This window comes from Bos taurus, chromosome 5 (genome assembly GCF_002263795.3).
Source record: "Bos taurus isolate L1 Dominette 01449 registration number 42190680 breed Hereford chromosome 5, ARS-UCD2.0, whole genome shotgun sequence".
NCBI lineage: Eukaryota > Metazoa > Chordata > Mammalia > Artiodactyla > Bovidae > Bos > Bos taurus.
This window is the reverse complement of record NC_037332.1, coordinates 84,874,616-84,890,545: the sequence shown is the minus strand read 5'-3', so window position 1 is coordinate 84,890,545 and position 15,930 is coordinate 84,874,616. Positions and strand designations below refer to the sequence as shown.

At 36.9% G+C, this 15,930-nt stretch overlaps 2 protein-coding genes across 9 annotated transcripts in view; one reads left to right on the top strand and one right to left on the bottom strand.

The window, feature by feature from the left end:
- The window catches only part of IRAG2 (inositol 1,4,5-triphosphate receptor associated 2), a 90,006-nt gene extending 86,655 nt beyond the window's left edge, over positions 1-3,351 (top strand). Inside the window, exons 35-36 of the mRNA XM_059887039.1 lie at positions 1,622-1,729; positions 2,836-3,351. Of these exons, the coding sequence (XP_059743022.1) occupies positions 1,622-1,729; positions 2,836-3,079 (352 nt within the window). The 3' untranslated portion in view covers positions 3,080-3,351. The remainder of the gene's footprint in view (positions 1-1,621; positions 1,730-2,835) is intronic.
- Positions 3,306-15,930, bottom strand: part of DNAI7 (dynein axonemal intermediate chain 7) — an 87,828-nt gene continuing 75,203 nt past the window's right edge. For all 8 annotated transcript variants that reach the window (XM_059886481.1, XM_024991820.2, XM_059886482.1 and 5 more), the window contains 5 exon segments: positions 14,406-14,562; positions 10,866-11,080; positions 7,966-8,133; positions 4,929-5,042; positions 3,306-3,844 (listed from right to left, as the gene is read on the bottom strand). In XM_059886481.1, the coding sequence (XP_059742464.1) occupies positions 3,566-3,844; positions 4,929-5,042; positions 7,966-8,133; positions 10,866-11,080; positions 14,406-14,562 (933 nt within the window). In that variant the 3' untranslated portion in view covers positions 3,306-3,565.

The following is a 15,930-nucleotide window of genomic DNA, read 5'->3' as shown; positions in this document are numbered from 1 at the left end:
ATACAACATGTGTGTGTGTACATATAGACATATATGTGTATGTTTATATTTATATATATCCTAAAGGCACGTATGTAATATATGTGTATGACATATACATCTGTCTTCTCTTTAGGTAAATGAAGAGTAGGAAAAACAAAACTCTATATTGCTATATCTATATTTAGCAAGTGAAACAAATAAAATATACTTCTATAGTGAAAGGTAGAAGGTAAGAGGGAGGGACATGAAGAAATGCTGCCTCTAAAATCCTTGGTGACATTTGGTCTGTTTCCTCATCTGTAGAGATCTTAATGAAATGATTTTGTGTTGATTGTATACACATTCCTTGCATGCCTATTATGTTAGGCACACTACGCTCAAGCTTAAGGGATATGAAGATGAAAAAGACATTGTTCCTACCCTCAAAGCCTTTTTTCTCTCTTAAATAATCGTGGAAGCCTAATTGCATGGACTGAATTCCCTTTTATTAAAGATTTAGAGTTAACATAATGGATATTTTCTGATCTGGGTTTTAAAAAATTCAAGAGTTTCCTTGAGAAAAATTATCTATTTAAAAATTTTTGTTTGTATGGCATGATTTCTACTGAGAAGTTTTTGCCAACAAAAGACTGAAACCTTGAGAATCCTATAGGAATTCTGGGTTGGAAGTCTTATGTTCTTTAAAAACCAAACTAAAATCTACCACAGGCATTCCCTATAGATGTCTGACTGAAAAACAAAAACTTTGACATGCAGTTCATTTTGGCCCCTGTGGGGGATTATGAACTTGAGATTTCAAAATTCAAATCTAACTAGGAACTCATGAGTGGTCATGAACCATGGAACATGAACAATGGAACAGTTAAGTTTTTTTTCAAGCAAAGGATTCCTCTTTAAATAAGATTTCAATACAGTCAACCCAATTGCAACTTCCCAGTTCATTGAATACTATTGATTTTAAGTAGTTTTATACCAAACCTATCTTCATAAACACTTTTTAAATTATGAAGGTTTTTTAAAGAAAGAAATGACACTTTAATGCTATTCCAATTTAGTGTTGCTCAAAAAACCAACAGAGAAAAGATTAGTTTTAATTATCTATATTCTATTTAATATAGAATGTTAAAAAAAATGTGGTAAAAGAATACGTACTGAGAAAAATTTTACTGTATGTTGAATGAAAAATTCACAGAAGAAGAAATAATGGCATCCACATTTGTTTCTTAAGGTGTAGTTACTTATACATACACATACACTCACACACATGCATGCACATGCCAAGATGGAAAATCACAGAATAACACTGGTTAATTATAAGTGGTGAGAACTGACTAACTTACACATGTTCTTTGCAAATCTCCCCTTTTTATTTGTTCTTTGGCTAGCACCCGAACTTTCTACAACAAACATTTGCTGTTTTTCTAAATACAAAGTTACTTTAAAAAATTAAATTCCTATAAATGATTAAAAATATAAAGTTGGTGATTTGACTTTTAGAATTAGGTATTTATCAAATTTTTCTAAAGCAAGATAAATATCTGTAAGCTTCCTTACAAAATACAGTAAAACAGCAATATTTTATAAATAATTATAGAACATTATGCATACTTTGATACTTAGAAACAATACTTATTTACAGAACTAAAGATGACTTAGAACCACCAGAAGAAGAAACAGTAGAAAAGACAAGAAAGCCAAGTCTTTCTGAAAAGAAAACAAACCCATCAAAATGGAATGTCTCTTCCATGTAAGTTATTTACTTGCTAAATGATATCATTTTGGTAGAATGGGGAAAGGTAAGGCAGGGTTAGAAGTTTTAATCATTTTAATTATTTTTGCCTTTTAAAAATTTATTTTTGGTTGCCCTGGGTCCTCGTTGCTGTGTGCAGGCTTTCTCTGGTTGTGGCGGTTGGGGCCACTTTTCATTGCACTGCACAGGCGTCTCACTGCAGTGCTTCTCTTGTGGACACGGCCTCTAGGTCTCAGGCTTCAGCAGTTGAGGCTCGTGGGCTCTAGAGCGCAGGCTCAGTAGCTGTGGTGCTTAGTTGCTCTATGGCACATGGGATCTTCCTGGACCAGGGATCGAATCTGTGTCCCCTGCATTGGCAGGTGGATTCTTTACCACTTTCCCACCGGGGAAGTCTAGCAGCATTAATCTTAAGCAAATTACTTTACTAAAAGACCTTTGAAAATGTTAAATTTAAGATGATTAATAACAAACTCCATATGGTCTATAAGAATTATTCCTGAACCTATGAGCTACAGGAGGCAGGGGAGTTCAAGTGTAAAGAACTTGGCCTTGGGACCAGAGGACCGAATTATAATGTTTCTACTATAGGAATATAAATTGCCTTACCTGACTTAAAGAATGAAATTAGTACTCAAATGTACTTGTTAGGAGTTAAATAATGCCTAAATCACATAATTTTCAGATTTTTATCTTAGCACCTCATTTCTTCAATTCTAAAATATTATAAGGGATAGCAGGGAGCAGATTGTGGCCAAGCCCAAGACAACAGATGACACTGTGTAGCTTATTACAAGGAGGTGTCAGTGGTAAAGAATATACTTGCCAATGCAGGAGACATGGATTTGATCACTGTGACAGGAAGATCCCCTGGAGTGGGAAATGGCAACCCACTCCAGTATTCTTGCTTAGGGAATCCCGTGGACAAAGGAGTCTGGTGGGCTATTGTCTGTGGGTTGCAGAGAGTCAAAAATGACTGAGCACACATGTACGCTGGTGGAATTATGTAGGGCAGATACATGACTTGATTATTGTTGGCAAAAGGAATGTTTCTAGTATACAGAAGATTGTGGTTACTGCATACTGATATTGTGTTTTTGTTGTAGTTATGATACATTAGCTTCCTGGGCAACAAACCTCAAGACGTCCATCAGAGAGGCCAACAAGGTGCTCTGGCTTTCTGTGGCATTCATTGTACTGTTTGCAGCGCTGATGAGCTTCTTCACAGGCCGATTCTTCCAGAAGCCCGTGGACGCTGCCCCCACACAGGATGGGGACCCCTGGATGTCTCTAGAACACATCTTGTGGCCATTCACCAGACTGCGACACAACGGGCCACCGCCAGTGTGACTGCAGCACGTCCTACTGTGTGTAGCTAGTTTTTAAAGTTTCAGTATCTGAACTTTGTACATTAGTAACTTTTAGCTGGGAAATTATAGAATGGAACAAGAGGTTCTCAGAATGACTGTAAGATATTTTATATTCTCTCTTTTTGTGATTACCTTCCTAACTAAAATGCAGTGGGGAGGAAGCCTGCTTATATGATTTTTTAAATGAGCTTTCTGAAGAGGAGATATTATTGTTTGTTAAAATTTATTGAAATAAAGAACCATTCAAAACTATGAACAGTGAACACTGGAAATCTCAGTAGGCCAAGTACAAGAGAAAAAAAAAAAAAACTAATTCTTAAAAAATAAAATGAGTATAAAATGCTGATTAGATCATTTGAACAGCCTGTTTGAAATATAGTCACTCATTACACTTTATTGAAGAAATACCTGATGTTTCTCCAAGTTGTTTGATTCTTCAAACTGGATAAAATTTATCCCTGGGGATTTAAGAATAGCTGAGTAGTCTAGTTGAGAGTAGCATGTGGCATACAGAGTCAACAAACTGGCAGTTGGAACGCCTAACTGCCCTCATTGCTTCCTGAGAAGCAAAATCCTTAACCATGTGATATAAAGTGGAATGAAATTCAGTTTCTTCTTTAAGGGCTTCAGAAAACGCATCACTGGATTCATTGATCTTGAGACTTTGTGCCCTGTCACCACTAAACATTAAAAGGGTCCAGTTAGGGTTCCGAATGGGTTCTTCTTTAAGAAGGTGTTCCCTCACCTAAAAAAAAAAAAAAGAGAGAAATCTGTGAACAGTTGCTCTTTTATTAGGTATTTTGACAGTTGAGTATGTTACTTTGTTTGTTGTTGTTCAGTGGCTAAGTCATGCCCTACTATTCATAACCGAGCACACCAGGCTTCCCTGTCCTTCACTATCTCCTGGAGCTTGCTCAAACTCATGTCCATTGAGTCAGTAATGGCATCCAAGCATCTCATCCTCTCTCACTCCCTTCTCCTTCTGCTCTCAATCTTTCCCAGCATCATGGTCTTTTCCAATGAGTCAGCTCTTCGCATCAGGTGACCAAAGTTTTTCCATATGATGGTCACAAAAATTGTGAACAATTTTTTTGGCCAATCCAGTATTTGAAGGGCTTAAGTTTCCCAAATTGATAAGATAAAAAGAAATATTCTTAATGTACCATTTTTTTTAAAGCATGAAACTGTTTATATCTTAGTTTAAGGAGCTTATCAAAATATATTAATTCTTCAAAAAATATTTATTGAATGCCTTCAAGTGACAAGTATTGTTTCAGATCCTACCTGAAACAATAAAACAAAAACAAAACAAAATAAAAAATAACCAAACATATTAATAAATAACAATCATAGCAATAAAACCTTGTCCTCGAGGAGCTTGTATTCTAATGGAATAAACATGCAGTAAACAAGATAAATAAATGTGGTAGCTCATTTATGCTAAAATATTCATCAGTCAGCTTGCAGAATTTGATAACTTCTTTAGCAGGCAGTAGGAAATCTGCCCAGAAGGTTACTCTCAGAGGAGAGAGTTCATGAATCAGACATATTCATATGAAAGGCTTACATTTGTTCTTCAGTTGGTGTAAAGCGGTCTCCAGCCTAAAATCAAGAGCATTTGATACCATAACAGACAATGAAGGCATGACCTTTACATGGTTTGGTTTTATATTTTTGGCAAAATGAAAGAAAATGAAGTTTGCCAATTCCATTTTGAATTTTAATTTTTTACCTTTTTAAAAGGAGAATTGTGGTCTACATTCATTTAGTTTTTGAGTACTTTATCTTCTTTTGGAAGACAAAAGTTTAAGGGGTTTTGCATACCATACCTGAAATACAGTTTTCTTAGACTCACATGCTGTATTCCACTTACTCCAACAAAATGCAAAAGCAGAACTTAACAGGGCCATTTGCCGATAAGCTTTCACTTCTACCGAAGGATGCTGTCAGTATAAAAACAAGTAGAGTTGATCACAGAGCCTCTCAAGTCTCCCTTCCATCCTTGACCTCCTGCAGTCTAGTCTGTTCTCAACCCAGATCCATTGAAAATGTAAGTCACATGAGGTAAGTCAGAGAAAGATAAATGTCATATATCACTTATCAACAGAATCTTTAAAAATGGTACAAATGAACTAATTTATAAAACAGAAATAGAGTCACAGATATAGAAAACAAACTTATGGTTACCAAGGAGGAGAGGAAGGGGAGGGATGAATTGGGAGGTTGGGATTGACGTATACACACTACTACATATAAAATAGTCCGTGAAATTCTCTGGGCCAGAATACTGGAGTGGTAGCCTTTCCCTTCTCTAGGGGATCTTTCCAATCCAGGGATCGAACCCAGGTCTCCCGCATTGCAGGCAGATTCTATACCAGCTGAGCCACCGGGGAAGCCACAGGGGATTCCCCAGTGGCTCAGGCGGTAAAGCGTCTGCCCGCAACGCGGGAGACCCGGGTTCAATCTCTAGGTTGGGAAGATCCCCTGGAGAAGGAGATGGCAACCCGCTCCAGTTCTCTTGCCTAGAAAATTCCATGGATGGAGGAGCCTGGTGGCCTACAGTCCGTAGAGTCACAAAGAGTCGGACACGACTGAGAGACTTCACTTTCACATATAAAATAGACAACTAATAAAGACCTGACATACAGCACAGGGAACTCGACACAATGCTCTGTAATGACCTATTTGGGGAAAGAATCTGAAAAGAGTGGGTTTATGATATGTATGTATGACCGACTCACTACTATACAACAGAAACTAACACAGCATTGTAGATCAACTATACTCCAATTAAAAAAAAATTTTTAAGAAAAAAATAAAATTCAAATATAAAAAATAATTTAAGTCAGACTCATGACTTCTTTCTCAAAATGGGGCAATGGCTTCCCCTTTCAGAGCAGAACCCAGGGTCCTAACAGTGATCCACGGGGCCTCTGTGCTCTTATAGGCCCCATTGTTGCTGTTCAGGCTCTCAATTGTGTCCAACTCTTTGCAACACCATCGACTGCAGTATACCAGGCTCTCCTGTCCTTCACCATCTCCTGGAGTTTGCTCACACTCATGTCCAATCCCCACCTTGAGGCTTTCCTCAAATGTTACCTTCTTATTGAGCCCCCTCCCCCGACACCATATTTGATATTGTACCTTTTCTTTCTTTCACTTGATTTATTATGTTTGTTGTTGATGTTTGCCTCCCTCTATTCTAGAATGTAAGCTCCACAAGGGCAGAGATCTTTGTTTTATTCAATAATGTTTCTAAAACATTATCTGGAATATAAGTGTTCAGAAAAAAAATTCTTGAATACAGTATTCTGAAAAGATGACTAGTATATGACGTTCAGCATTTGTAGAGTAACTGGCAACTGGAGTTACTAAAACTGAAGTGGGATTTTTTCCGCTATGCATATATGTATACACTCTTATAATGTGATTATTTCCAGTATGTGTCTACCTATATTGTCATTTTCTGGTATATTATAAGCTTTTTCTTGAGTTTAGAATTCTTCTGCCCAAAACATCTTTCATGATTAGAACTCACTCTGTCTTAATTTATGTATCATGAATGTTTGACAAACATCTACTGTATTCTAGGAATAGGGTTGGTGCTAGAAAAATCAAAGTTGATTAAGGAATGGTCACCACTCTCAAGGAGCTCAGAGTTTAACATGGAAGGATCTCATTTAACTCAACTTATGAGTTACATGAAGCAATATGCAGACAGGAAGACTCTGTGAAGTAGGAGGAAGTGGGTTTTAATGATCGGTGGTCCTTGTATGTATTTAATTTCACTTGATTTATCACGTTTGGGAAACTGCTGAGTCATTTACTCTTTTCAGAAATCTTCCATATATGCACTCTGGAAGAAGAAAGAAAGCAGACAAAATGGGATGCTGCGCAGACTACCTCTGCACTAAACTGACCAGCTGTGGTTGTGCTCCGTGTGTCAATATGAAGATCATTCTACAGAATATTAAATTTGAGAGAACCCTAGATTTTTCAGTTTAGTTCAGTCGCTCAGTCATGCCCGACTCTTTGTGATCCCAGGGACTGCAGCACACCAGGCTTCCTTGTCCACCACCAATTCGCAGAGCTTGCTCAAACTCATGTCCATCGAGTCGGTGATGCCATCCAACCATCTCATCCTCTGTTGTCCCCTTCTCTTCCTGCCTTCAATCTTCCCCAGCATCAGGGTCTTTTCAAATGAGTCAATTTTTTGCATCACGTGGCCAAAATATTGGAGTTTCAGCTTCAGCATCAGTCCTTCCAATGAATATTCAGGACTGATTTCCTTAGGGATTGACTGGTTGGATCTCCTTGCAGTCCAACAAGACTCTCAAGAGTCTTCTCCAACACCACAGTTCAAAAGCATCAATTCTTTGGCACTCAGCTTTCTTTATAGTCCAACTCTCACATCCATACATGACTACTGGAAAAGCCTTGACCTGATGGACCTTTGTCAGCCAAGTAATGTCTCTGCTTTTTAATATGCCATCTAGTTTGCTCATAGCTTTTCTTCCAAGGAGTAAGCATCTTTTAATTTCATGGCTGCAGTCACCATCTGCAGTGATTTTCAAGCCCAAGAAAATAAAGTCTCTCACTGTTTCCATTGTTTCCCCATATATTTGCCATGAAGTGATGGGACTGGTTCCCATGATCTTAATTTTTTGAATGTAGAGTTTTAAGTCAGCTTTTTCACCAGAAATCACTGGATTTCTAGTCTTGCTATTTATTCCTTCCTTTCTAACTATAATCTCATATAAGTGAATATAGAAAACTCATTGGTATACCTTAAGATTTATATAAAATGTAATACTTGCTAACATTCTAAATGTCCATCAGATTAAACTTGGAAGGATTCATTCTTACCTTATAGTTTATAACAACATAAAGATGAGAGTGTCCAGTAGGGAAGATATTCAGTCCAGCCTTTTTCAAAGCAATAATGAAAGAAACAGGAGTCATCCACTTTTCTTCCAAAATAGAAGAATGATTTTTGTTATTTACTTTGATTGAAGCTAACATGCAGAGGTTTTCCTAGTTTCAATAAGAAAAAAGAAGCTTTTATATAAGTAAGTTAAAGAAATTATTACCTCATTATCATTCCAGGTCCAGCTGTTAGGTTCTTTATACAAAACTATGGTTTTTCTAGTAATCATGTACAGATGTGAGAGCTGGACCATAAAGAAGGCTGAGAACTGAAGAATTGATGCTTTACAACTATGGTGTTGGAGAATATTCTTGAGAGTCTCTTGGACAGCACAGAGATCAAACCAGTCAATCCTAAAGGAAATCAACCCTGAATATTCATTGGAAGGACTGAAGCTGAAGCTGCAGTACTCTGGCCACTTGAAGGGCCAAGTCACTGGAAAAGATTGAGGGCAGGAGGAGAAGGGGGAGACAGACGATGAGATAGTTGAATGGCATCACCAACTCGATATATATGAGTTTGAGCAAACTTCGGGAGATAGCGAAGGACAGGGTTTGTTGCAGTTCTTGGGTTTGCAAAGAGTTGGACACAACTTAGTGACTAAACAACAGGAACTATTTTTCGTTTTTAGAAAATCCTGTATTATCCTATATTAAAAAGAATGCAGGACAGACATATTTTAGGCTTGATCCAAAAGGTCCACCTCAAAGTTTCCACATTACCTTAACCAGTTTATCAACTTTTCTCAGGCTTATCTGAGCAATCCAAGGATCTCTTTGGTTGCCTACTTTATAAATTATGATCTAAGAATACTGCATGTGTTCCTGTTGAAGTGGAAGAGCTATTTGACAGCAACCATGTTGCAACTTTTAAAAATCATAATTTTTTATATGTATAAGATTTTAACATAATAATGCAAAATTATTATCCAGTTTTAAAGTTTGAAAAGTGGTAATCTGGTGTATAGAGTTCACATCTCTCCTCTGACCTTAAAAACCAAGTGTGATGATCTTCTAGCTTTCCTGCCACATTCATAAAGAATTTCAGGTTGTATCTTTTTTTTAAAAAAAATCTCTTTTTAAAAACAACTTTCATGAGGTATATTTTACATATCATAAAATTCATGCATTTCAAGTACACAGTTCAGTGATTTTTTTTTTTTTTTGGTAACTTTGTTGACTGGTACAACTATCACCATAAATCAGTTTTAGAACATTTTCATCCCCTCAGTGAAATCCCTTATGCCTATTTATATCCATTCCCCACTTCAGCCTCAAGCAAATACTAAATCTACTTATTGTCTTTAAATTTCAGACTCTGTAATTTTTTTTAATTATGAAAGTATAATAACATATTTAGAGGAGATTTGGAAAATACAGAACAAAGTTACATATTGTTCTACTATACATTAGTTATTTTTTAAAGTAGATAAATTAAGATTTTTAGTTGGAGTCTCAATAGAGTGAAGTAAGCCAGAAAGAAAAACACCAATACAGTATACTAACGCATATATATGGAATTTAGAAAGATGGTAACAATAACCCTGTGTACGAGACAGCAAAAGAGACACTGATGTATAGATCAGTCTTATGGACTCTGGAGAGGGAGAGGGTGGGGAGATTTGGGAGAATGGCATTGAAACATGTATAACATCATGTATGAAACGAGTCGCCAGTCCAGGTTCGATGCACGATACTGGATGCTTGGGGCTGGTGCACTGGGACGACCCAGAGGGAGGGTATGGGGAGGGAGGAGGGAGGAGCGTTCAGGATGGGGAACACAGGTATACCTGTGGCGGATTCATTTCGATATTTGGCAAAACTAATACAACATTGTAAAGTTTAAAAATAAAATAAAATTAAAAAAAAATTAATAGAAGAGACAGAAAAGTAGAAAGATATAGTAGGCCTGAAAAGCACCATGAACCAATTCAACATAATTAACAGTTATACAATTTTCACACAATGCTGCTGCTGCTAAGTCGCTTCAGTCATGTCCAACTCTGTGCGACCCCCATAGGCGGCAGCCCAGTAGGCTCCTCTGTCCCTGGGATTCTCCAGGCAAGACTATTGGAGTGGGTTGCCATTTCCTTCAATAGCAGGATACAAATTCTATTCAAGTTCCCATAGACTACAAACTAGGAGACACTGCAACATAACCAGGAACATAAAATAAGGTACAAAAATTTCGTGGTCTACAGGTATTGAAATCATAGAGTCAGACTCGGTAGCAATGGAGTTACTCAAAAGGGATTTCAAACAGCTGGGTGCTATCTTCCTGTGATAAGATCACTCTAAGACTGGACCAAAACCTCTGAAAGTCATACTGCAACCATACTTAGAGTTTCACCAATTGCTCTATTCCTAGTAACTTTAGGGCACAAACTTATACTTTACTTTTACATGTTATTTCCTATATACTCAGTATTTTATTTAGAAACTACTGCTACTGCTAAGTCGCTTCAGTCGTGTCCAACTCTGCGACCCCATGACGGCAGCCCATCAGGCTCCACCGTCCCTGGGATTCTCCAGGCAAGAACACTGGAGTGGGTTGCCATTTCCTTCTCCAGTGCATGAAAGTGAAAAGTGAAAGTGAAGTCGCTCAGTCATGTCCGACTCTTAGCGACCCCATGGACTGCAGCCTACCAGGCTCCTCTGTCCATGGGATTTTCCAGGCAAGAGTACTGGAGTGGGGTACCAGCTCAAGGTATATTTTCAATATATTTATAAAAGACATATTTCAATATGTAAATCATCAGTGATTGACTGTTTTGACACACACTCTTATAGTCATCAAGAGATTTAACTCTTTGGTATGACTTGCTATAACAGCGGTTTACCTTGATTTGTATTTGAAGTTCAGTAAATACTGTAGTTATAGTCAGAAGTACTTTATTCACATCAAGTGGTCTTAGCTCCCATGACTGGTACGGCATATTAATATGGGCATCTTGAATTAAGGTAACAGGACAGAAAGTTTCCAGGTTGAATGTTATAAGTCTCTCTTCTGATTTGTAAGACACGTTGCTGATGCCATCAGTTTTCCACTGTTTACCTTTATAATTAGGATTAATAAGACATTAGTTCCATTTTTTCCTCTGCAAAAATAAGATGAATGAAACCACTCCACTAACTTTAATATGTATAAATTGATTTTTCACACTGAGAATAGGATCACAACAACAAACCATCTTCACTGGAGTTTCTTCCTGTCTACAGGATCAAGTCCAGATTCCTCAGCATGGTCACAAGACTTTCAGAATGAAGCTCTGACTCTCATTTCTGGCTTCCTTTTTTGCTACTTCTCAGACTTCTTTCCAGTCACACTTTTCTTTTCTTCCCCAACAACATCATAAACCTGTAAGCCTCTGCACATGCAGTTCTTTCTTCCTAGAGAACATTTCCCTTCCTCTTTTAGAGAACCTCTCTTCATCTTTCTTTTTAAAGAACTTTAAAATTCTCCTATCTTGAGTATACAATTATTTTTAGTCGGTTTACCCAGTTTTGCAATCATCACCACCATTCAGTTTTAGAATATTATTATCCTCCCAATAAGATCTCTTATGTCTATTTATAGTTAATTCCCATTTGCATCACCAGCCCCAAGAAACTATTAATATACTTAAAGATTTGCCTTTTCTTAACTTTCATTAAACACAATCATATAATAAGTGGTCTTTTGTGTCTCTTACAACTCAATAATAAAACATAACACAACTTAAAAATGGGCAAAAGATTTGAATAAACATTTCATCAAAGAAGCTACATGAAAGTATATTAAATACATAAAAATCGATGCTTAACATTACCACGCATTAGGGAAATACAAATTAAAACTATGAAAAACCATTTCACACCCACTAGGGTGGCTCTAATAAAAAAAATAGGTAATAACAAATGGTGGCAAGAATATGGAAAAATGGGGAACCTTGTGTTATGGTTATAGCTCCTTTGAAAAACAACTTGGCAGTTTTTAAACAGTTGAACATCAATTTACTCTTCAACCCAGAAATTCCACTCCTACCAATATACCCAAGAGGAATGAAGACATGCCCACACAGAATATACTACATCAATGGTCTCTTGGTCTCTTAAGGACCTGCTCAATATTCTATCCTAGGAGAAGCTGTCCTTAGCACTCCAGATGGGACCCGGTCACTGCTCTGCTCCGTAGTACTTTCATCTATCATATAGCCCCTCACTACTCTACCCCCTTGTGTATGGTATCTTTCCCTGTCTGCCTCTCCTACAACTTTGAAAATTCCTGGAAGAAGAAATCGTGTCTCATTTATCTCTTTTTTATTTTTTAGCATTTTATGAAAGGAATGAATCATTCTTTTCCTAGAACACCCTCTTCATTTCCACTTGGCTTTCTTGTCTTCTCACACAAAAGGTTCCACTGGCTATTTTTGACTTAAATTTTTTTTAATTTTGCATGTATTTATTTGAAAATTTACTGGAAAAAAGAAATAAAACACTTTTAGGCATTAATTTTAAAGCATTCAATAAACAATAGTAGACAGGAATATATAATATTGTCCCTACGCACTTAAACTCTCCTCCTATTGAGGCCATCCTCCTAATGAAAATTATCTTGGATAATGAATAAAGTAATAAATAATAAAGTAATTCCCAACCTCAGCTGTCATTCCCATCTCTCTCTAGTTTTCATCCACATACACCTACTTTTTTTAAAACTTTTTAAAAAATTGGTGTATAGCTGCTTTACAGTGTTATATTAGTTCTATTTTTGACTCTTGAATTCAATATAATAATTATATTAGAAAACTAAGTTATATATAGTTCCTCTTTCTGTTTTTACATTTACAAAATTATTTTAATTTATAACCATAAAAATTGTTGTTTAGTCGCTAAGTCATGTCTAACTCCTGGTGACCCCATGGACTGTAGCCTGCCAGGCTCCTCTGTCCAGGGGGTTCTCCTGGCAAGAATACTGGAGTGGGTTGCCATTTCCTTCTCCAGGGCATCTTCCTGTACCAAGGATTGAAACTCAGTCTTCTGCATTGGCAGGTGGATTCTTTACCAGGGAAACCATGGAGTTGTAGATTACTGCCATATAATTACTGCAGTTAGAGTCAAATTTTACTTGTTGTATTTCCCTGAATCATGTGGGATAACTGATCTTGTCTAATTCTAATTTTAATTTGATAAATAAATATTTAGGAATGTTACCATTAAAGGAAAGGAAAAGTGAAACCTCTAAAGCAACATGAAAGGAAAAAATTACCCAATGTTCATTTTGATATATTTTATGGTTTAATGTATTGATAGAAATATACTGTTTTTAAAACATAAACTATCTCTACACTAAACGTCTTGTGGTTATGTCTGTATAAGCAAAAATATAGTGTGTTGTAGCAACCATAAAAAAATTTAAAGTACAAAATAGTCTTTAAATTCTCTGCCCCCATAACTAAAGTAATAGCTCTGTGCTTTAGTTATCTTATTATCTAGACCTGTTATCTAGTATGTAAACCTTTTCACAAATAAATGGATGTAGAATAATTCACCTACATTAAAAACAAAGCTATTCAACTTTCATCTAAGAGTCCCCAGATTTGCATACATTAATTCACAAGACCAAGACCTTTCAAAGTTTAGCCTGCCAACCCCAAATCAGGTATTTGTTAATAATTGGTGAATGATTAACTTGTATTTGTTAACACTTCTGATTTATTGATATTTAACAATTTGAATAAGCAATAATTTCCCATGGTTCAGTAGTTAAAAGTTATCGAGGCATAAAGTGGTTGGTTTTCCTCTTTCTCAGGTTTCCCATTTGCCCACTCCCCATCCTCAGTTGTTGTTTAGTTGCTAAGTCGTGTCCAACTCTGCGAACCCATGGACTGTAGCCTGCCAGGCTCCTCTGTCCATGGGATTTCCCAGGCAAGAACACTGGAGTGGGTTGCCATTTCCTTCTCCAGAGGATCTTCCCATCCTAGGGATTGAATCTGTGTCTCCTGCTTGGCAGGCGGGTTCTTTACCACTGAAGCCATCTGGGAAGACACCCATCCTCAGTACCTGGTTGTAATAAGCTTTGCAATTTATAAATCATTAACATTAAAATAATCAAATTTAATCACCCCAATCTGAATTATTTGGCCATTTCAAGAGAGAGTAGGCTTTTCATTTGTTTTTGATTTGCTATACTATTTGATATTTTTATTCATTTCCTTCTTTTTAAAAACATCCCTATTCATTTCCATCAAAAGGAAACAAAGACCCTAGAATAGGCACAGAAATATGTATGATTAGAAACTCAGTTTACATTCTCCATTTCCTATTTTGATTTAAGGATTTATATTATTATACCTCTTTTCATTACATAATTATCAAAGCTGGTTAAGGCATCATTGTACCTTCAGCATCCCATCTTGCAACCATAGGATTCTCAAAGAAGATTACATTCTCGTGAACTTCAAGCGTGACCTCTATGGGTGGAAAAACATTTTCTGCTTCAAGGTCTTCTGTAGTTTCCGGAGGATATGTATATTTCTGCAATCCCTCTTTGAGTATCTTTTAAAAATGACCAAGATAACACTAAGTTAGAAGCTGACTGGTAAGAGTTTATGATGCAGAGTTATGCAGAGTAAGCTATGTATGTTAAATAAACACTGCAGTTTAGTCACATTTCACTATAGATTGACAAATAAAATGTCACAACAAAATTAAAACTAATGATTGAGGGGAAAGAATCACTACATTTGAATGTAATTCAGAACTCTTCTATAAGCCAGATTCTAGGCTGGCTGGCACTTAACTATTCATTTTATTTCTCCAATAATTCTATGAGATATGTGTTGAACAAAGAAGATAACTGGGACTTAGAAAAATCAATTAATGTGCCAAAGATTACAAAATGACTTCAAGAAGGCACCAGAAGGCAAAAGTATTGGATTGGCCAAAAAGTTCATTTGGGTTTTACCCTAACATCTTATAGAAAGATCTGAACAACAAAATCTTAAAAGATTTGACTAACCCAGTAGATGTATAGGACCCCAAATCTCATGTTCCAGTAACTTGGTTAGGGTGTGTGGGTGAAGACAGAAAGAATAAGCAACCTTTTGAGAAGCGTGGAAATAAATGAATGAAATTAAAAATCATCATATTGCATACCTTAAACTTATGCAGTGTTATATATCAATTACATCTTAAAAAAGCAGGGGGGTGGTGATGGGGAGAAAGTAAATTAAGCCAAGAGCAGATGTCTGTGGGATAAAGAAGATTTGTTTATTATCAGAATTTAGCAGAGATGGATCTAGGAAAGGGAAGATTACAAATGTTGCAAAACAGAGGAAAAACTGGTTGGGGAAAATTTCTAGAGGAAGTGTGAGATTATTTAAAAGGGACTTAGAAAATGAGGAAGGTCTCTTTGTTGCAGGAGAGAAAAATATGTGTGATGGAGAATACTCTGGGCTCAAATAGAGCACCTAGAGTAGTATCAGGATACCAGGACAAAATTCAGGAATTCAGGAACACCAGATCTTTGTATGCATCCTTGAAATTCCCAGTTCAGGCTTAGACCTTCCTATGGATAAAGAGTTTTGAAAGCCTACCTCCACCAAAGGGTGTCTTTTTGGACTCCACTCTGCCCTTCAGGTATTTCTGAGGTAGGGAAGGCTGATTTAAATAGACTCTTCAAAGTGGCTGCGTGCTAAGTCGCTTCAGTTATGTCTGACTCTTTGCAACCCTATGGACTATAGCCCGCCAGGCTCATCTGTCCATGGGACATCCCAGGCAAGGATACTGGAATGGGTTGACATGCCCTTTTCCAGGGAATCTTCCTGACCCAGAGATCGAACCTGTGTCTCCTGAATCTCTTGCATTTATGGCGGATTCTTTATTGCTGAGCCCCTGGGGAAACCCCTCAGAAGGGCTATAAAC